The sequence below is a fragment of the Rana temporaria genome, chromosome 12 (genome assembly GCF_905171775.1).
Source record: "Rana temporaria chromosome 12, aRanTem1.1, whole genome shotgun sequence".
NCBI classification, from domain to species: Eukaryota; Metazoa; Chordata; class Amphibia; order Anura; family Ranidae; genus Rana; species Rana temporaria.
Window position 1 is genome coordinate 65,189,182 of NC_053500.1, and position 21,744 is coordinate 65,210,925.

The 21,744-nt window shown below is 42.8% G+C and overlaps 1 protein-coding gene across 3 annotated transcripts in view; it reads left to right on the forward strand.

Annotated features, from left to right (window-relative positions):
* Positions 1-21,744, forward strand: part of RECQL5 (RecQ like helicase 5) — a 182,847-nt gene that overhangs the window by 4,416 nt on the left and 156,687 nt on the right. For 2 of the 3 annotated variants that reach the window (XM_040330929.1, XM_040330927.1), the window contains exons 2-5: positions 641-675; positions 5,218-5,337; positions 9,659-9,819; positions 19,805-19,926. In XM_040330929.1, the coding sequence (XP_040186863.1) occupies positions 9,690-9,819; positions 19,805-19,926 (252 nt within the window). In that variant the 5' untranslated portion in view covers positions 641-675; positions 5,218-5,337; positions 9,659-9,689. The remainder of the gene's footprint in view (positions 1-640; positions 676-5,217; positions 5,338-9,658; positions 9,820-19,804; positions 19,927-21,744) is intronic. The other variant, XM_040330928.1, reaches the window with a different exon arrangement.

Consider the following 21,744-nt stretch of genomic DNA (forward strand, 5'->3'; position numbering starts at 1 on the left):
TATATATATATATAATTTTTTTTTTCAAAATTGTCGCTCTGTTTTTGTTTATAGCGCAAAGAATAGAAACCGCAGAGATGATCAAATACCACAAGGAACTAGCCCATGTGCAGTCTGTTTTCTGTACATTGTGATAACACGTGCATTAATTGCAGCACATAGTTCTGGATGGGCCCTAAACAGCATTGTCCCCATCAATTAAACTTATCCCAGGCAATGATATGCAGCAGACACTGGAAGAAGTGCATGTAGACCAGAAGTGGCGGCAAAAAGGCCACGAGAGATTAGCAGCAATGAGATGTAAAAATCAATGAACAAAAAAAAAAAAAAGTTTAGATGTTGTTCCTTAAAGAGTATCTAATTGGACCCCGGATGCACAGAATTCCTCTGAACACTGACCCCAAGTGCAAGGAACATTTATGGTTGTAAAGTATATTGAATATATACTTTTTTTTTTATTTTTTTTTTCAAATAACAATTTTTATTAGACACGAGGTAACCCCCGTGCCATAAAAGGAACAGTACAGGTATGTCAGCAGAACATAAGCAGAAAAGAAAACAGTGTGAATATATATATTCTATTGCTTTTAGTACCATAATCCAGTTTTACTGCTAATTGTTTTCTTCTTTTTCCTCTTAGTAACACGCTGATGAACCATGAGATTAGGCCATTTGGTAAGACTTGTGTATGAAATATGTTTTTGGAAAGTAGACCTAAACGGGTTTAAACTGTTTGCATGCCTAAATATTTGTAATTCAGTTTATACTCACTTGTGAATCAAACACCCCTACTACACTGCGTAGCCAGGAAGGTGACAGTACTGCCTGGGAATAGGGCAGTGAGTGTTTTTTTTTTTTTTTTTGTGCTTATCTCATTTTGTAAGCTATATAAACATCTCTCTCCTTCACTGCCTAAAAATGATCGATTATTAGAGTTTCACATGGAGTTCCACTCATTTTATGTCAGTGTAGCTGCTGACTTTTAATAAACAGACACTCACCTGTCCCACAATCCAGCGTTGCGGCCGCCCAAAGCCTCGCTCCTCTCCACAGTGTCATCATTGCAAGTGTGGGCACCCGCCTGTCACAGCTTGGGGAGTCACAGCCACATACTCGAATCGCTCTGCGCTCGCTTAGTGGCCAGGCAATCTTCTGGAAACCTGTGATATGTCACAGAAGATTGCAGAGGGGGATAGGAGTCGTCTGGTTTCCGATAATGGTGGACTCGCCGCAAGATCTCTTTTATCAGCGGCCCCTCCCGGTGCCCTCCGCAGCTTACCGAAGCCATCGGTAGCAGAGGCGATCGGATCCTTCTTTCTGCTTGGTATAGAGATGAGTATCCGTCTCCATATCATTGCAGGGCGGAAGAGGCATCAAAATTGGTGTGAATATGAGATCTGAGGTCTTTTTGACCCCAAATGTCGTATTTTAAGACGACCTGTCATGCTTTTTTTTCTATTGCAAGGGATGTTTACGTTCCTTGTAATAGGAATAAAAGGATGGGAATAAAAGTGACACAAAAAAAAAAAAATAGAAAAAAATGAAAATAATTTTTAAATGCGCCCCGTCCAACAGAGCTCACACCCAGAAGCAAACGCATACGTGAGCAGCGACCACATATGAAAACGGTGTTCAAACCACACATGTGAGGTATCACCACGATCAGAGTGAGAGCAATAATTCTAGCCCTAGACCTCCTCTGTAACTCAAAACATGCAACCTGTCAAATTTTTTAAACGTCGCATGTGGAGATTTTTAGGGGAAAAGTTTGTCGCCATTCCACGAGCGGGCGCAATTTTGAAGCGTGACTTGTTGGGTATTGGTTTACTCGGCATAACATTATATTTTTCAGTATAAAAAAAGGAAATTGGGCTAACTTTACTGTTGTCTAATTTTTTTATTCAAAATTTTCTATTCTTTCCAAAAAAAGTGCGCTTGTAAGACTGCTGTGCAAATACGGTGTGACAGAAAGTATTGCAACGACCGACATTTTATTCTCTAGGGTGTTAGAAAAAAATATGTAAAATGTTTGGGGGTTCTAAGTAATTTTCTAGCAAAAAAAAATGTTTTTAACTTGTAAACGCCAAATTTCAGAAAGAGGCTCGGTCCTTAAGTGGTTAAAGTGGAGGTTCACCCACAAATGTTAATTTTGTTAATTTTTAACCTTAGATTGAGGCTCATTTTGTCTAGGGGAATCGGCTAGTTTTTTTTAAATCAAAGCTGTACTTACCGTTGTAGAGAGCGATCTTCTCCGCCGCTTCCGGGTATGGGCTGCGTTTGACAGTCTTCCGACAGGCTTCCGACGGTCGCATCCATCGCGTCACGATTTTCCGAAAGTAGCTGAACGTCGGTGCGCAAGTGCCGTATAGAGCCGCACCGACGTTCGGCTTCTTTCGGCTACTCGTGACGCGATGGATGCGACCGTCGGAAGCCTGTCGGAAGACTGTCAATCGAAATAGGAACGCCCAGTCCCGAAGACCATACCCGGAAGCGGTGGAGAAGATCGCTCTCTAAAACGGTAAGTACTGCTTCGATTTTAAAAAAACTAGCCGATTCACCTTCACAAAATGAGCCTCAATCTAATGTTAAAATTTTTTTTTAGGGTGAACTTGACCACCAGGCACGTAAACCCACTTAATAACCAGACCAATTTTCAGCTTTCGGTGCTCTCACAATTTGAATGACAATTACTCAGTCATGCAACATTGTACCCAAATGAAATTTTCTTACTTTTTTTCACACAAATAGAGCTTTCTTTTGGTGGTATTTAATCACCGTTGGGTTTTTTATTTTTTGCACTATAAGAGAAAAAAGACTGAAAATGCTATAAAAAAAAAAAGAATTTTCCTTTGTTTCTGTTTAAAAATGTTGCAGATTTCGTATTTTTTCTTCATTCTTTTGCATATTGTGAAAGATGAAGTTGCGCCGAGTAAATGGATACCCAACATGTCACCCTTCAAAATTGCACACGCTCGTGGAATGGCGCCAAACTTCGCTACTTAAAAATCCCCATAGGCGACGTTGCAGGGTAGTGTGGGGTATTGCAGGGTAGTGTGGGGTATTGCAGAGTAGTGTGGGGTATTGCAGAGTAGTGTGGGGTATTGCAGAGTATTGTGGGGTATTGCAGAGTATTGCACAGTTTGGTTATGTTGTTATGTTATTATTATTATGTTATGTTGTTATTGTTATGGGGCAGGGATGGATGGCTGGATCTGTGACTGTATTTGTCACAGATCCAGCCCACAGCACTCGTGCTGCATCCGCTCTCTCCCCTCTCCTCTCACACTGTACCGTTCGGTACAGAGAGGGGAGGGAGGAACCGGCGTCATCACACGTCATTGGACGGAGCGATCACGTGGTAAACCGCCGCTATCAGCGGCGATTTACCGTGATGTGTCGGGTCCAGAGGACCCGGCGGTCACGGACATTCCCGTGTGCGCGATTCTGGGAGGACGTCCATGGACGTCCTCCCAGAGTTAAGGAACTGCCTTGTAGACGTCTTTCGTCTATAGGGCGGTGACTAAGTGGTTAAAGAGCAACTGTCATCTCTGTCCCACAGCAGCTCCTCCTCTGGCCGACAGTCTCATTCACTTTATTGGGACGGCTGGTGATGCGGCAGTGACACAACAAGGTGAGGGACGTGGCGGCAGCAGGTGAGTGGATCCTTGCTAACAGGCGCTGCCATGATGGATCTGAAATGACAGGTGCTCTTTAAATGTAAGGTCTTATTCTTGCTGGTAGTTAGAATCTTTAATATTTGCAAACAAAATTAAGATTTTCTATTGAGAATAATAAGCTGTCAGGTTAGTAAATATTCCCAAACTGGGTCTTTTTTTTTCGACCTGCTGCCATTTTTCTCCTCGGGGGAGGAATTAGGCACTTCAATCTATGTGCAGAAAGATTACAAGGTTTATAAGCTGCTTAGAAGGTTTCAATTTAATTTTTACTGCTTGCCCTTCCTCCTCACACCTAGAGCCTGGTACAGATGCATTTCTCTTCAAACAATCCTAGTTTGTAGTGTACATACAATGAGATAAAGGACTATTCCTGAACTTTATCTCATGGTTACTGTGAAATTGTGTGAATGCATCAATGAAGTGTTAGCTCAGTATGCAGAGCTTGGATTCATTGAATGAGTTTACCATAAATGTAAATATTGCAGAATAAACAGCCTCATGCTACATAACTAAGCTTCATTTTATGCTGAAAAAAACTCAATTATTAATGTACCTTAAAGTGGAGGTTCACACAAAAAGTGAACCTCCGTGTTTTGGATCCCTCCCCCCTTCCGGTGTCACATTTGGCACCTTTAAGGGGTGGGGGGTGCAGATGCCTGTCTGAGAAAGGTATTTGCTTCACTTCCGGGTTCTGACTCCCACAGGGAATCCAGCCTTGTCACGTCACCCCCCCCCCCCCCCCCCCGCTGTCTTCTGGGAAACACTGTTCCCGGGAGAGAGCGGGAGCAGTGACGGCGCTCTGCGATCCCCGCACATGCGCAGTAGGGAATCTATTTTTTTAAAGTCAGCAGCTGCAGTATTTGTAGCTGCTGGCTTTTAAAAAAAAAAAAAAAACGGCGGAACCTCCAATTTAAGATAGTGTTTTTTTGTTTTGTTTTTTACTTCAAAAGCATTTTATTAAAATTATTTGATAAAAATCCACATGAAATAAATACATTATTTTATTTATTTATTTTTTTTAAATAATTGAATTTTCTTCTTTTTTTTTTTTTTCCTCCGATCCTGGCTAGAAGTGCAGGGCTGATATCGCTTTCTGAACATGGTAGCTGGCTAGCTGTCATTTTATATTTAAAGCGGTATTAAACCCAAAACCAAAATAGTAATATATTGCAGCTTACCAGTCATTCAATGTGGTGGCTGCATTCGTTTTCTTTTCTTTTGGCTTCTTCCCCTTTTTTCACCTGGTCATCTGGCCAGTAACATACCTCCTGTATTAGTGAGACACAACTCTGGAGGAATGAGCATAAGAGGCACAGCAGACGGCTTCATTGTCAGTCTGGGGAGGGCAGTGTTAAATGTACTAACAGATTTATTTGCACTAACAATTTGAAGCCAAACTCTGGCTCACACTTTTTAAAAAGATATGGCAAACCGTTTTTTTTTTTTTTGGATAAAGCTTTTACATGAATAAATAAAAGCTGATAATTTCAATCACCCCTGTCGGCGTTTAACAGTTTTTTTTTCTCATCCATGTAAACAGATACATTCCGCTGGAGCTTGTGAAAAACAAGAGACTTACTAGCTAGATCACCAGATGAAAAGAGAAGAAAGAAAACTTAAAAAAAGAAACTGATACAGCAATCATTAATTGGCAGAATTGGTAAGCTGCAATATAATTACTGTTGGGTTTAATACTGCTTTAAAATAGAAGTAGGGCCATATTTTTCTTCTGGGTCACAGTAGTGCACTTACTGTCAGCTGACATCACAAAGCCACCTATGTAAAGATCCTCACTATATTGTCAGAATCCATCCTGATACCTGACTGACAGCTGACTCCGCCTCTCAGCGTACCCCTTTCCTTTCTAGCCCGGTCCTCCAGTGAGCACTGGAGGGACAGAGCAGTGACTGACAGCAGTGGTAATTTTGGCAGCAAATTTCGATTTTAGTTTTAGTCCCATTTTAGTAATCTGCAATTTTTTTAGTCTTATTTAGTCGACTAAAATTCCCTACATTTTAGTTGACTAAAATCATTTAAGTTGCACGTTTTTTGTAGGGTTTTCTGAAAGGGCACCAAAGATACAGCATGCAGGATTTAGGTGCATTTTCAGAAAATGTGGCAAAAATGTGCAACCTAATAGTAGTCTTTGGAACTGCGGCTATAACCAAAAGTAACATGCAAGAAACCTGCAAGTACACCACCACTGCGGCCAAACCACCACATACAAGTCTGAACCAAAAGGGTTGTTCACACTTGCAGCAGGCACTGTCACTCCACTGAAAAGTGATCCATGCTCATCAAACTTTTCAGAGGCACTTGACAGGCAGTGTGGAGGTGATATCACATTTCCTCACTGCCTATTTTAACCTTCTAAATGCCAATTCCTCAAGGTAATGGCATGGTGAGCCCTCTTAAATGCACATAGAACCACATACTAATATAGACTGAAGAAAGAAAGCTAAGGAAAGGTTCTGCTGGGGGACAACATAAGAAAGAGGAGAAGGGGGAGAGATGGCAGGAAGGGATTGAAGAAGTGGAAGAGTACGGTCACAGTGCTGAACTGCTCACTCACTCAGTGGCTTAATATTTTGGCTGCTTGATTGAAACAATCCCGTCCACATTTTCTTCAAATATACAGTGCACGGACAGGCTGCATGGAGGGAGGGAGGGGCAGGCACAGGGAGGTAGAGTAAGTATATTAAGTACCCCATAATATAATTTAAGAAGAGGGGGGGGGGGTCTGTCTAAGCACTGAATTAACTAGGCATGACCTATAGGGAAGCTGGATTATATCATTAATAAACTGTTATTAAACGGAATTGATACTAGAGGCTAGCCCCAGAATCTTAAAAACAAAACATAAAATGCACCAAAATTCTGCAAAAAAAAATAAATTGAAAAAACAAAACATTTTTGTACATCGAGGGCGCCTAGGACAGGTAATCCTTATTAAAAGTCAGCAGCTACAGTGTTTATAGCTGCTGACTTAAAAAAAAAAAAACTGCGGGTGGAACCCGATTTAAAGTGATTGTAAAGCTTCTTTAGCTTAATGTATTTTCTGCAATAAGGTAAAAATCTTTCTCTGTGCAGCTCCTCCCTAGCTGTGCGCATCTGCAGCAGCCCCCCCCCCCCCCCCCACTCGGCTCTAGCAGACTTGGCTGAGAGCAGTGGGCGCCATTGTCCCCTTCTGCTGTCAGTCAAAACCTGAGAGCAGTGGGCAAGGCTGAGCCAGGCTGTGTGTCTGAATAGACTCAAACAGCCCAACTCTAGATTGAGCATGCATGAGTACCCCCGTAGGAATTGGCTCACTCTGTGGTGGGCACTTGGTGGGGGGTGGGGCAGGAGGAGCCAGGAGCGCCAGCAGGGGACCCTAGAAAAGGAGGATGCTCTGTGCAAAACCATTACACAGAGCAGGTATAACCTGTTTGTTTTCATAAAAAAAAAAGTAAAGCTTTAATATAACTTTTAATACATACACAATGCAATCCTATGCAACAGTAATGGATACACGGCACAGGTTCCTTATTAAAATTTTCTGTAATTTTATAAAATGTTTATAATGCATTCTCTTAAACAGATTTCAAGCAAAATGTGTTCCATTGTTCCATCACTTGCCTGTATACCGTGTGTATGTATGTATGTAGTAATTAAGGTGGAATAATGATCATTTAAAGCGGGAGTTCACCCAAAAATCAACTTTCTGCAGTTAGATCCAGCATACTGCTGACATCTGCAGTATGCTGGTCTTTTTTTTTTGGTACTTATCGTTTTAGCAGTAATTCTTCTATGGCTCCGAGCGGGGAATCCTTCGGGGAATGGGCGTTCCCGAAGGCAAGCAAGTTGATTGACTGCCTTCGATAGCGCGTCACGGCCTCCGAAAACAGCCGAGGTGACACTTGGCTGTTTACGACGCGCCTGCGCCTGCCGTGTAAAGCTGACTGCGCAGGCGCCGTAATTTGGCGAGCGTCACTCGTGTATTTTCGGAAGCCGTGACGCGCTATCGAAGGCTGTCAATCAACTTGCTTGTCATGAAGGGAACGCCTATACCAGGAAGTAATCCCCGCTCGGAGCAATAGAAGAAATACTGCTAAAACGATAAGTACCAAAAAAAAAAAAGACCAGCATACTGCAGATGTCAGCAGTATGCTGGATCTAACTGCAGAAAGTTGATTTTTGGGTGAACTCCCGCTTTAAGTTGGACAGAGTCTTGGCTGTCTATATGAAATTATTTCTTGCTGTGTTTTTCTGCCTCCTTTAAAGTAAACTCTTCTCTTTTTTATTTGTTTTTTTTATTTTCACCTATAGGTAAGCTTATAATAAAGCTTATCTGTAGGTAAAAAAAAAAAAACGTTTACTACCACTTTAAAGGAAGCAGAAAAACACAGCAAGAAATTATTTCAAATAATTGCAAACATGAATATCTCCTAAATGCGCACCGTTTAGGAGATATTCTAGCCAGCAGCAGCAGCTAATGACATCACCGGCGCATGCGCGCTAAAGAAACGGCATACCCATGCCGTTTGTTTAGAGCAGGGTGCCACGACTGAGACTCGCGTGCATGCACGGGAGTGGCATTATGGCGGCTCGGCCAGTTAGACGGCTGAAATCCCCGTAAGGAAGACCAGGTGGAGATGGAAGCCTCTGCAGCGGTGACAGCTGAAGGGCTTCACTTTAAGGTAAGTCTTTCATTATGTGGTTCATAGCAGCACATTCTGATTTTTGCCTTGCAGGTAGAAACTTTTTCTTAAAGATTTTACTATTGCTTTAACTACTTCTGGACCACCCACCGCACATATACTGCGGCAGGGTGGCCCAGCTGCGCCAAACAACGTACCTGTACATTGTTCGTGACTTCCGGGTCTGGGATTCATGTGACCAGCTGTGATTGGATACAGCGGGAGTCAATCGGCAAGTCCGTCAGCCGCGATTGCCGCTGGCCACCTGTGATCTTTTGGAGGAATGACAGAACGGTGGACTGCCTAGGTAAACAAGGCAGACCATCGTTCTGTCAAACAGGGAGAGAAAGATCTTGCGTTCCTGCTAATCAGAAACACAGATGTCTCTCTGCAGTCAGTCCATCCCCCACACAGTGAGAGAGCACACCCAGGGAACATACTTAACGCTTTAATTGTCTCTGATAACCTTTTCCCTGCCAGTGTGATTTATACCATAACGGTGCATTTTTTTTTTTTTTAGCACTGATCACTGTATTGGTGTCACTGGTCCCCAAAAAGTGTTACTTAGTGTCTGATTTGTCCCGCTAAAAATCACTGACCCCCACGCAATCAATGCGTTTTCACTGTGGTGCAATAAAAAAGAAATGGGGGGTGGGGGGATTCTTTCTCTGTGTTTCTGTGGGTAGGGATGGCCATTGAAATAAATGGGCTGCCCTACACACAGCACACAACCACACAAAAGGGAAGGGCTTGATCTCCGACTGGGAGAGGGAGAAGCAGCGAAAAGAACCTTGTGTTGTAGTGCTCCTGGGGAAAAATTGGAAAGCTGACGGGTGAGAATAGAGTAACAGAGATGAGTTTATCAGTTTGTTGCTTCTCCTTTTACAGGCTAAGGGAGGGGAAAGACTCATAAGGCTTAATTTCCACTGGCGTTTTTACAGCCACTTTTTTTTTTTTTTTTTTTTTTGTGAGCTGGAGCTCAAAACGATGCGGTAGCGTTTTTGTGCGTTTACAATGATCTTAAATCAGTGATATGAAAGGTGTAGATGCTGCTATTCTGTGAGCAACACCACTGTGTTCTGTTGATGTTCTTGCAACACAATCCCTTTTTTAAATTGCAGTAAACCTTCTAAAACATCTTTGTCATGGATTTTGTGGCTTTTATATTGAAATTAATCTCTAAAAGCTCAGTTGCCTTTATTGTACGTCTACATTGCACAACCTATAGTTCCTGCACAGCTCTGATTTTTGTAATTGTTTAAATATTTTCTCTATGTGATTGAATAATTGATTTCTTTCCTGCAGGAGGATTAGATGCCTTTTTCTTCTCTAAAAGATGAGTGCAGAGTGTTCCTCATCATCAGCACGACCGAAGTGCAGAGTACAGTCTGCCCTGAAGAAGATTTTTGGATTTGACTCTTTTCGGTCTGATCTGCAGGAGAATGCAACTCGTACAGTGGTTAGAGGTGACTGACTTTTTCATACGCTATTCTTATTTTCTAGTAGATTTAGTGCAGGGACTTAAAGTGGTTGTAAAGGGAAAAGTTATTTTTTTTACCTTAATGCATTCTCACATAAGGGTAAAAAAATATTTAATAGTAGTCCCCCATTAATACTTACCTGAGCCCGATCTTGATCCAGTGCTGTGCACATTTGCAGCATATCTTCTCCCTTATCCTCTTTTCCCAGCTCTCACATGCTTGGCTGAAAGCAGCAGTAGCCATTGGCTCATATTGCTGTCAGTCAAACCTGTGAGCTGAGAGTGGAGGGTGGGGCCGAGCCAAGCTGTTTTTTTCTGAAAAGACACAAACAGCTGGGTTCAGAAGTGAGCATGTCATGGGATGCGCGCTCACGTGAGGACGTGACGTGACGACGCGATGCGCTCTCGGGTGGGGGAGTGAAGAGCTATGGGACTGCTGAGAGGAAGGACGGACCGCGCCGAATGAGAAGGGGAGACGGCAGACGGCAGCTCCGTTCGTGACACGTGATGCTCAGCGGCTTTCCATTGGACCATCGGACCAAATCGCCTCCTGTGGTGCTAAGGGCTGCGGGCGGCGAGGTGTCGCGCCGTGCCGCAGCACCGGAGAAACGGATACAGGACGCGGGGTGAGTAGAGGGGGGACGGACCCCGCTGACCACACCGGCTTCGGATGGGACGCTGGCCCGCGTTGGGGTGAGTGAGTGTACCGAGCCAGCGTGCACGCAGAGTCCAGGCAGATATCATCTACACCCCTCCTCTCAGCTGATCCAGATCTAGAGGTATATTTCGAATCTGGGACTTAATTTTGTTGCTTAATCAGATTGTCTGAAACCAGCGATTAGAAACAGCAAGTAAATGCAGGTTTATGGAGAAAAGAGATGTATTTAGCTATGTGGGATTAAATCAGAGCTGAAATATATGATACGGTCACAGAACAATGCAACACAACTGAAACACTGGAGAATGGATGATCAATAAGGGAGGCAAATGATAACCTTGAGATAACCAGCTGCCCACGCTAAATAAATTAGTATAGAAGGAGGGTTAAGATGCGTCACCATGGATAAACGGACTGCTACAGACTTTTTATACTCTACTTGACTGGGCAGGGACTATTTATAGCACATGTGAAGTATCTATAATTGGTAAAATCGGCACATACTTTTTGAACTCAAATTCTTACCTGCATGCCCCCCTAGAAGTCTGCCCATTTGTAAAAAAGAAGGGAAATTTATTTTTCTTCTTTCTTGCTTGCGGGGAAATTTATATGCCCCATTCCTCTTGGGGAAATTCTAGGCACCCCTGGTTTTGACTCCTCTCCATCTCCCTTTTTTTTGGGGAGTCCCCTAGTCTCCTTGGGCGTAACTAGGAAAATTCATATAAAACATGGATACGAGTGAAGAGGACCCACAAATGTAGGATACTATCGGTGCAATCGGTGCAATTTGAAAGCGGGGTCACTGGAATCAATACTCCATTTGCTCTTCTTTATCGACGAGATCATATACTTAGGGAGTCCCTCGGTACCCTTCGGTTCGGAAAAGGGGTCACTGATTACGTCTATCCCGGAAGTATCTCTAGTCCCGGATTTTAAAAATCCTAGACACTCAGACGACCGGAAGAACTGACGGTCAATACGCCTCTCCTGGACTAAAAATAGAAGGGAGTGGGGGATAAAAAGGAGAAAGAACTTTGGGGAGATTTGGGGATCAAATTCTGTCTCCTCCTACAAAACCCCATAAACAAAGGATTGGAAGGTGACCCTTTTATCCCCTCTCTCTTATCCTGCTCTCTGTGTACATAAATATTTGGACATTGGTACACTGATAAGTGTTGGTCAGCGTTGCTCAAACGGTTAGAACCGCCGAAACCTGAGACAATAGTAGTAGGGTAAGAGTTAAAAAAGGGGGTAAAGGAGGAGAGGATAGAGTTGGAGCAGCAAATCCCTACAAAGCAAACCTCCGGCCCAACCCAGTCTAGTACTTCATTTCGATCTCTCCCATTATATTGATTTGTATATCAATTGGGGGAATAAGAGGTCAAGCTGGGGAAGAGAATCAGAAAGAAGGAGACTAACATGAGCAGGATGACGAGTAGATCAACAAAAGGAGGACCCCCAATCACCCCAAGTAACACCATAGCAACAAGCTCAATAAGGCCATTTGTAACCAGAGGGGAAAGCCCGCGGGTGCTTGGAGCCCAGAGTGTAATTAAGCAACAACAAGGGAATAAAGTTAAAAAGGCTGAAAATAAGAAACCCCAGAGTGACAATTCCAGAGAAACATCTATAGAACTAAGAGAGGAGGGGCCTACTGGAAGTGCACTGGAAAGTAGCAGGATGGATGAACGAAGCACGGACACTCAATCCCCCACAAAAGGAGAAATGGCAGAGATGCTGTTAAGATTAGAAAATGTGATAAAAAGTGAAATACAGAACTTAAGGACCGATTTCGGCCATATGCTCTCCAGAATAGAAACAGCAGAGGAACAAATAGAGAAACAAGAACGGGAATCAATTACACTAAAAGCCCAGATTGATCAGATTCAACAACAACAGAGGCATATTCTCTATAAATTGGAGGATCAGGAAAATAGAAGCCGGAGGCAAAACTTAAGGATAAGGTCTATACCAGAGAAGAGGGGCGAGGACCTCAGGATAATAACACAGACGATATTTGGTCCATTATTGGAAAGAACAATAGACAATCCAATTAGGATCGAAAGGGTGCATCGTGTAGGAAACCCGAAAAGAGTGAACCCCGAGCGATCAAGAGATGTCATAATAAGGTTCCGATTTTATGAAGACAAAGAGGCAATTTGGAAGAAGCTGAGGGGGCAACCCCCGATAGTGTTTGAAGAGACGGAGCTGCAGATTTTCACTGATGTGGCCCCAGAAACTCTGGCAAGGAGATGGCTGTTAAAACCACTCTTAAAACAGATGATAGACATGAATATTAAGTATAATTGGGGTTTCCCTGCCTGTCTAATTGGAACAAAAGAGGGGAGATCTGCGACACTAAGATTCCCCGAGGACTTAAACGAATTCTGTAGGAAATTGGATATTCAGGTCCCTGACTTGCCAGGCTGGGGGTAGGGGGGGGGGGCGGAGGTGGGAGGGAGAGGGGGGGAGAACAAAAACTCCACCCCCTCCTCCTTCTTTCCTTAGCTCTACCCCCAGTTGCATCTCTCCCTTTTTTAGGGCACGGATCGACGCCCCCGGCAAAAAAAAAAAAAAAAAAAAAAAATTTTTCCCTTTTTCTTTCTTTTCTTGGGTCTGGTATTTCCTCCGATCACGGACCGGGGCCGTGTCCTCTTCCCCCCCCCTCCTGGGTAGAAAACCGGAGGGGGGGAGGCGGTCTCAGACCCCACCCAGAACGACCTGAACCATGATATGGAAGATGGTTCAGAGGTCTTGAACAGGCCAGATAGGGGGGGTGGGAGGGAGGGAGGGGGGGAGGGTTTAGTCGGGGGGAGGGGAGGGATGGGATGCTGGGGGGGAGGGGGGTGGGGGGGGGGGGGGGGGGGGGGGGAGATGCCCTGTCTCACCTGGAAAATTAGATGCGAACGTGTACCATAGAAAGGAAAATTGCAGATCTAGTCGAGGATTAAAAAACAAAAAAAACGAGGATGCCAGTAATTAAATGTCTATCATACAATGTCAAGGGACTGAATAGCCCATACAAGAGACATAAGGTTTTGAAGGAACTGAAATTTTATAGGGCAGATATTGCATTCCTACAAGAGACCCATCTGACAATAGGATCAAACGTTAGGATGTACTCGCCAGACTTTCCCACTTGGTATTACGGAGATACCATCTCCAAGAGGGCTAGAGGGGTCGCAATTGGGGTAGCCAAGGGTACAAGGTTTGTGCTTACAGATAGACTAACTGACCCAGAAGGGAGATTCCTCTTTCTGAGAGGAAAACTGGAGGAGGAAGACTATACCCTTGTAAACGTATACGCACCTAACACTTCCCCAATGAAATACATTGTGGGAATTTTGGGGAAATTAAAAGACTTCAGCAGGGGAAAGATAATACTAGGAGGAGACCTAAACTTCTGTATGGATCCGAAAGTGGATAAATCACATCGGACATTAGAAACTCAGGACACACAATTAAGAAAGGCCAAAGCTAGCTTATACAGAAGTCAGTTAGTGGAAACATGGAGGATTTTTAACCCTTGTCAACGAGACTATACTTTTTACTCCCAGGTGCATGGTAGCTATTCTCGGATCGACCACATCTTTGTCGACCACAGAATGCTGGAGGGTGTGGTCGAGACAAGAATAGAGCCCATGACGATCTCTGACCACGCGCCCATTAGTATTTCTATAAAAATCTCGGGCAATCAAAGGCCCTATCAAAGCTGGAGATTAAATGAGGAACTACTGATTGAGGAGAGAAGTTTAACAAGGGTCAAAAAAGAACTAGAAGAATATTTTAAGATCAATGAAACGGAGGAAATCTCGGCGGCTACCCTATGGGATGCCCATAAGGCAGTAATAAGAGGGGTTCTGATCTCTGAAGGGGCAAGGAGAAAAAAGGAAGCGATCAGCAAAAAAGTTAAATTAATAGACGAGATTTACAATCTAGAACAAATACACAAAAAAGAAAGTAAACAACGAGACGTATACCTAACCCTAGTTAACAAACGAAATCAACTTAAAGATCTCATGGATCAGGATACAAGAAAAGAATTCAACTTAATAGCAGGGGAAAGATATAGGTGGGGAAATAAAACAAGCAAACATCTGGCTCGGTTGGTGAAAAAAAAAAAATCAAGAAATTATATTGACAAAATTAAAAATGATAAAGGTGAGGTTGCCCATACAACAAAAGAAATCGCCGAAACTTTTAGATCATACTATGAAAAATTATACTCAGTTGAACAAAAGATTTGGCAGATAGGAGAAAAAGAAAACAAGATCACAACCTTTTTAAAAGAAGCAAGACTCCCAAAAATTAGTCAATTTGACGCAGAGGGGATGGACAGGCCAATCACCGAGAATGAAATTAAGCTAGCACTAACAAACTCAGCCTCAGGTAAAAGCCCAGGCCCAGATGGCTTCACAGTAATGTACTACAAAAAATGCAAAGAGACACTACTACCAAGGCTATGTAAGTACTTCAACGGCCTTGGGAAGGGGTACAAATTAAGTAAGGAGGCCTCAGAAGCAATTATCACTGTCATCCCGAAGGAAGGTAAAGACCTGAAAGGATGCCCGGGGTACCGGCCAATATCCTTGCTAAACACGGATATAAAACTGTTCGCAAGGATCTTGGCCGGGAGAGTTAAGCAGGAAATGAATAAATTGGTGCATCCAGACCAGACGGGGTTCATCCAGGGGCGAGAGGGGAGAGACAATGGCGTCAGAACACTTTTGATTATCCGGAAAATGAGGACAATGGGGTCCCCAGGTCTACTCCTGTCAATAGACGCAGAAAAAGCGTTCGACAGGGTAGACTGGGGACTCATGCTCTCTACTTTAAAGGAAATGGGGTTTGGCCAGGGGATGATGAATTGGGTGGCTGCCCTATATCAGTCCCCTATGGCCAAAATTAAAATAAACGGCAGCTTCTCGCAAACATTCCAAATGAAAAATGGAACACGGCAGGGGTGTCCATTGTCCCCACTGCTGTTTGTGTTGTCAATGGAACCCCTGCTAGCCAAGATTCGTATTAGCCAAAAAATAAAAGGGATCAAAATAGGAGAGGAGGAACACAAACTTGCAGCTTTTGCAGACGACGTCCTCTTCTATCTAACTGAACCCAAAACATCAATTCCAAACCTATTAAGCCTTTGCTACGAATATGGAGAAATTTCTAATTTTAAATTAAATATCACCAAAACGAAGATCATGAGCATAAATGTTAGTAAGATAGAAGAAAAATCCCTGAAAAAAAACCATCGTTTCGACTGGGTCAGTGAACTTAAATACCTCGGGATTATGTTAGCCAAAACAATTAAAAAAATGTACGAGATAAACTTTATCCCATTACTAAACGAAATTAAGAAAGAGACAAAAAGGGTGGAAAATAGAGCAATATCTTGGATAGGACGAATTAATTATTGCAAAATGGTCATTATGCCAAAGGTCCTATATAAATTCCAGATGATCCCCATAGCCCTTCCGAGAACTCTACTCTCAGCCCTTAATAAATTAATTATGAACTTCATATGGAAGAATAAGAAACATAGGATATCTTCTCAAACATTAATGCAACCAAAAAAAAAGGGAGGACTCGCCGTTCCGGATGTTAAGAGTTATTACGATGCGGTTATACTGACAAGGGTGGTGGAGTGGGCCAGACTCAATAAAGAAAAAAGATGGGTAAGTTTAGAAAATGAATTATCACAGGCAAGGTTAGATAAGATAATTTGGAACCCCCCCAAATTTAGGACACTGGATATAAACCTACACGAGATAACAAAAAAGGCACTGAAAACATGGGATATAGTATACAAAAAAATTGAGAAAGAATATAACTCACCTCTCATAGCACTGAAAAACAACAATTTTTTTGCACCGGGTAAGACACAAGTAGGGGGGCATTGGATTAAAAAAGACACGGCACAATTAAGAGACATAATGAGTGAGGGTCACATTAGAACACTGCAGGAGTTAAAACTTAATAAAAATTTAATGGAAATCAATGAGTGGAGGTATCAGCAGCTTAACCATTTTATCCAAGGTCTCCCCCACCCTTTGAGGTCAGGAGACCAGTTGTCAGACTTGGAAAAAATCTGCACCACGGAAAGATCCAAAGGTATTGTTTCAAAACTTTATAGGATCCTAATGAAGACGGGGGAGCCGGGTATACCCCCATTCATTGAAAAATGGGAAAGGGAATTGGGCACAAAGCGGGATAGGACTAAAATAGAGAGAATGTTGACTCTGACCCACTCCTCCGCGGTGGATAGCCGCACGGCGGAAATGTGTTTTAAATGCATTTCCGGTTGGTATATGACGCCGGATAAATTAAAACAATTTAAAGAGGGGCAGACAGGGAATTGCTGGAGGGGGTGTAGTACACTAGGAAATATGGCACACCTTTGGTGGGGATGCCCTAAGATAAAAGAGTACTGGGAAAAAATATTGGGATGCGTTGAGGAGATCACAAAGGAAAAGATAAAGATGGACCCATGGGTTGTTTTATTTCATGGGGGAGAAGAAGGTATAAAAAGGTATAGGGAATCACTGATACCGCACCTCCTAAACGCCGCCAAGAGATTAATCCCTAGAAGGTGGCAAGACCCAGACCCCCCTCTGATTTGGGAATGGATCGACGCTGTCGAAGAAACATACAAAATGGAAGAACTGAAAGAGGGTTTAGAGGGCAATAATATTTTATTAAGCACAAAATGGGAAAACTGGAGGATCTTCAAGAAAACGTGGAGCTACGCACAAAAGCTAAGGGAAAAATTTAAAACTCTCTTCTAGAAGAATATTAGAAAGATCTATAGGTCTGAAGAAAATGTCTAAGGTGAGACAGGGGAGGGGGGGGGGGAGGGTAGAGGCAAGGGGGGGTAAAAATTTAAAATGGTCAACCTTTGGGTATTTTTATGTGCTCTTTTGTAAGAGGGACATATATGGGTTTATATGGGTTTATTGTTTATGCGCATGTTACAATAGCATATGTATAATAATAAAAAAAAAAAAAAAAAAAAAAAAGAAGTGAGCATGTACGACTGCCCCCCCTATGAAGAAGCTTCCACTAGGGGCACTCAGCGGGTGGGTCTGGAGGCCCGGTGCAGGAACCTAGAAGAGAAGGATTGGGGCTGTTCTGTGAAAAATAATTACACAGTAAAGGTAAATCACTGCAATTTGAATGAGCCCCTCTGCCAAAAATGTATGGCTGCAGAGGAACCTGACTCTCCATGTTGCTGAGGACAATGTTGTCCACAACTATCTAACCCCACACACTTACAACACGTAAAGTTTGTAAGGGGGAAAATGTACTCCTAAAAGTCTAGCCCATGTCCTTCTCCTCACTGTTGGCATCTCATCCTCCTCATGCTCCTCCTGTGTTTGGTGCTGCCTCATAGGGATGGATTCAAAATAAGGCAGTTTATGATACAGCAGGAAGTTTTCCTCTTCCTCCTTTTGATTTGCCTTGCATGCCCAATCTTGTACAACACGTACTTGCTCCAGCTGGAACGCCAGAGGGATTTCATTGCTGACCCCTGTTGTAGAATCTCATATTAGCCAATGTGTTTCATATTATTATATGACATGACAAGTACTTGTACACAGGTGTTCTTGAAATTGATTAAGATAGTTCGTTTAATTTCACCAATTGGAAAAGGAAATTTTTTAATCACAGTTGAAATGCATATAAATCGTAGAGATAAGTAATACAGGTAGTTTAAAATAATTATGTGGATATGGGAAAGTTATGTACAATACATTAAGTTTGACGGGGTCTGCTTGTGCCCTCATTAAAACTGTTACATATAACAGATAAGGTGGGGTTATTGAAAGTTTATTGAAAGTTTATTCTTCCAAAGTGATAAATCTGTTGTCCTTGAAGTTGGTGACTAACACAGCTGGATGCCAGACTGTCTCTACACAGGTGTTTTTAATTGGACAAAACCAGATATAAATCACTTTTAATGAACATCTAGGAATTCTAGGACAGGTGTTACATTGACGTAGATCTTGGCAACCAATCATATATAGGAGGTATAGGAGAGATTGCTGAGATAAGACCCCTTTCACACTGGGACGGGAGGTGCGGTGGTGGTATAGCCCCGCTAAAAATACCATCAGAATTGTGGTGGTATTCGGCTGATGGCAGTGCGATTTTTATTTATTTATTTTTTACCCCCGCTAGCGACTGAAAAATGGGTAATACCGCTTGCAATGCGCCTCTGCGGAGGCGCATTACCAGTGGTATAGCCGCGGTTTCCCATTGATTTCAATGGGAATGAGCGGTGGAGGAGCGGTAAACCGCTCCTCTCACCGCTCCAAAGATGCTGCTAGCAGGACTTTTGGAGCGGTCCTGCTAGCGAGCCGGTCGACCTACTGGTCCCCATCAGGTAACAGGGTTTCCAAGAATTGGCAGAAAAGACACATTCTGGTTCAAGGTGAGAACAATTCACTATTGTTTCAATTTGGTTAGAGGATAAGAATATCAATATCTAATATGCTTGCATTGTAATAAACTGTATAAATTAGACCTGTATCTTGTAATACTTTGAACATAAAACTGTATGTTCCCAGCTGTTAATAAACCTGCATTGTTGAAGTCCTGCCTGGTTCGATACTTTGTTATTCTACATCACCCCCCCACATTTTCACAGCTCACCATTTTGGTTGTAAGTGGTGAAACTATGGTAGATAAGTCTTGAGCGATGAGCCGCTGCCGTGGCGAAAAAAAAACCCAGAGCCTACTTTTGTCCCATACTCCATTAAATGCTCATTAGCAGCCTACTAATGCAAGTACAACTGTTGTAGCATGGCCAAGGTCGAGATCCAGCATGAGGGCAGTTTTGCATATCAAGCGATTTTTGGCCCGTGTGTATCTATCCTTAAGGTATATGACTTCCATCCTTATTGCTTGAAGCTGTAGATGTTGCTGATAGAGATTCTTGTGTAGTGCAGGGAGAGGTGGAAAGGGCTTGTGAGATGGAGTTGTTGAGGCTTTTTGCTGTTGACTGATATTATTTCTGTGTTGTGCCCACGGAGCTTTGTGGTAAACATTCTTATCTCTACTTATTCATGTGGTCCCCATACGCTATAGGCAGAGGCTGCAAACCACTACAGTGCTGTTTGCAGCAGATGGGTGAAAAATGAAGCACTTTTTCCAGCACAACATGGTGTAGCGTAATCCACTGCCTCACACTATGCTGCAGGCAGTAGAAGTAAATGAAATGTCATTTGAGAAATCTCAAGTTATAATCAATGAGCCCTTACTCCTTTTTTTTTTATTACTTCTATATCATATTGTGTGGTGTCTTTTTCAGGTGACAAAGATGTGTTCGTGTGCATGCCAACTGGAGCCGGCAAGTCTCTCTGTTATCAGCTTCCTGCTGTTCTTTCAGTGGGAATTACTATTGTTATTTCTCCACTCATTGCGCTGATTCAGGTAATGACAGAAACCTTTAAGCAAGCCATACACAGAGAAAATTTCTTTCCTGCAACCACCATTGTATTAACCAGTTTTAAGCCACCCCCACTGGGAGAAGACAGTGATTATTACTGCCGGGTATACCAGCCACTAGCGATAATCACATGCAAAATCCAGCAGGCTGGTTGTACCCAAGTTGATCCATCAATTAACTTGGTACATTCAGCTGGCCCATACAAGGTTCAAATCAGGAACCGGCCGAGATGTGAACTGTCTATAGCCCATAAAGTATAATCACATTTTGTGGTATTGGTTAGCAAGACCTCATACACTTTTACATATTTTCTTTAAACCTTATACATGAGCATACATCATTGCACTTTTCCATTAATCCCAACACCATTGCCTATTGACAGAGATTGCAGCAGAGGAGTGCCCACTGCGTTCACGTTGGACAGACTCTGCTAGCTCAGCGGGGAATGACTCTGCTGATCCTCGCTGAGCAGGCGGATGACAGCTTTGTCTCCGCTCACTGTCAGAGCCCCCATGTTCTCTATGGGGAGATTGGATGAAAACGGACAGCCAGTCTGTTTTCATCTGATCCGCTGGACGGATGGTGAACGTATCGCCATCCGTCTGTTTTGAGTGGATCTTGTCGGCTCAGATGGCAGGCGGGTGTAAGTCGACACAGCTCCGCTGACATCCGCCTGCCCATAGAAGTCAATGGGTGGCCCGCTTGTATTCACCTATCTGTTTTTTTTAAAGGCGGATCCGAGAGGGGAGACCCATTGACTTCTATGGCCAATCGTGTGAAGGGGCCTTATTGGACATATTGGCACAGACTAAGACAAACCTGTGTAGTAACATTATTTGTGGTAATCGTACAGTAGAGGACACAAGCTGTTCATAGACCCCCCTAGGTTATAGACTGTTACCTTTTAGGTGATTGGACGCCGGTACTTGCTTTGCTAGGTATGCCCTCTATGTGTACTCCCTTAACACCACCCCTGCAATTTTTTCCTAGTGTGCTTATGTTTTGGACCTCCTATGGAGAAGCTTTCTGTGCTTATCCAGTTTTCCTTTTGTTTTCCCTTTTATTATACGTTCTTCAATTGACTTTTCATTGACTTCTACTCTAACAATAGAAGCAGTGCATCCAGATGGGTGTAACCCTGGTAATACCATGGATTCACATTCCCTAAGATTGGCAGTTTCCCAATAACATTCATTGTTGTGATTTTTTTTTTTTTGGCAGCCAGATTTGACCGGTGAATCTATCAATGTCCTTTTATAAACAGGTTACTAAATGTAATTGTAAGCCCTATGTCAATATAGTTGTGTGTTTTATATATCTCTATGCTCTGCTGTTTTTAGAGTGTAATATCTTTTGTGTACCGTGCCTGTAACATTTACTGTTTCTTATTAACTCCTAGTTGGTTAATAAGTTAGTTCAGTTCACCTATTAGGCTTTGATAGTCTGTTGGGTTTAATCACCCATTGGCTTCTTTCTACAGGGCTGCTGCAGTAACATATGTATTCTGGAATATCTGTGCCATAGTTCTTGGCTTTGAGCATTGTTATTCTCTGCTGCATTCTATATTATGTTTATCAGAGTCCCTGGGAAATATAAGAGCTATTGAGTTCAGTATTTTAAAGCTGAACTCAAGACATAGTTTAAATATCTGAATTTGTAATAATTTCAGCCTCCTGTAGTTTCCTGTACAAGCAGGTCTTAGACTGGTATAGGGGTAGTGAGCACCCTGAACCAAAAGGATCCATGTATATGTGCTGACAGGAGAAAAAAACAGAATGTTGGACTTCTCATTCTGAAGCTGC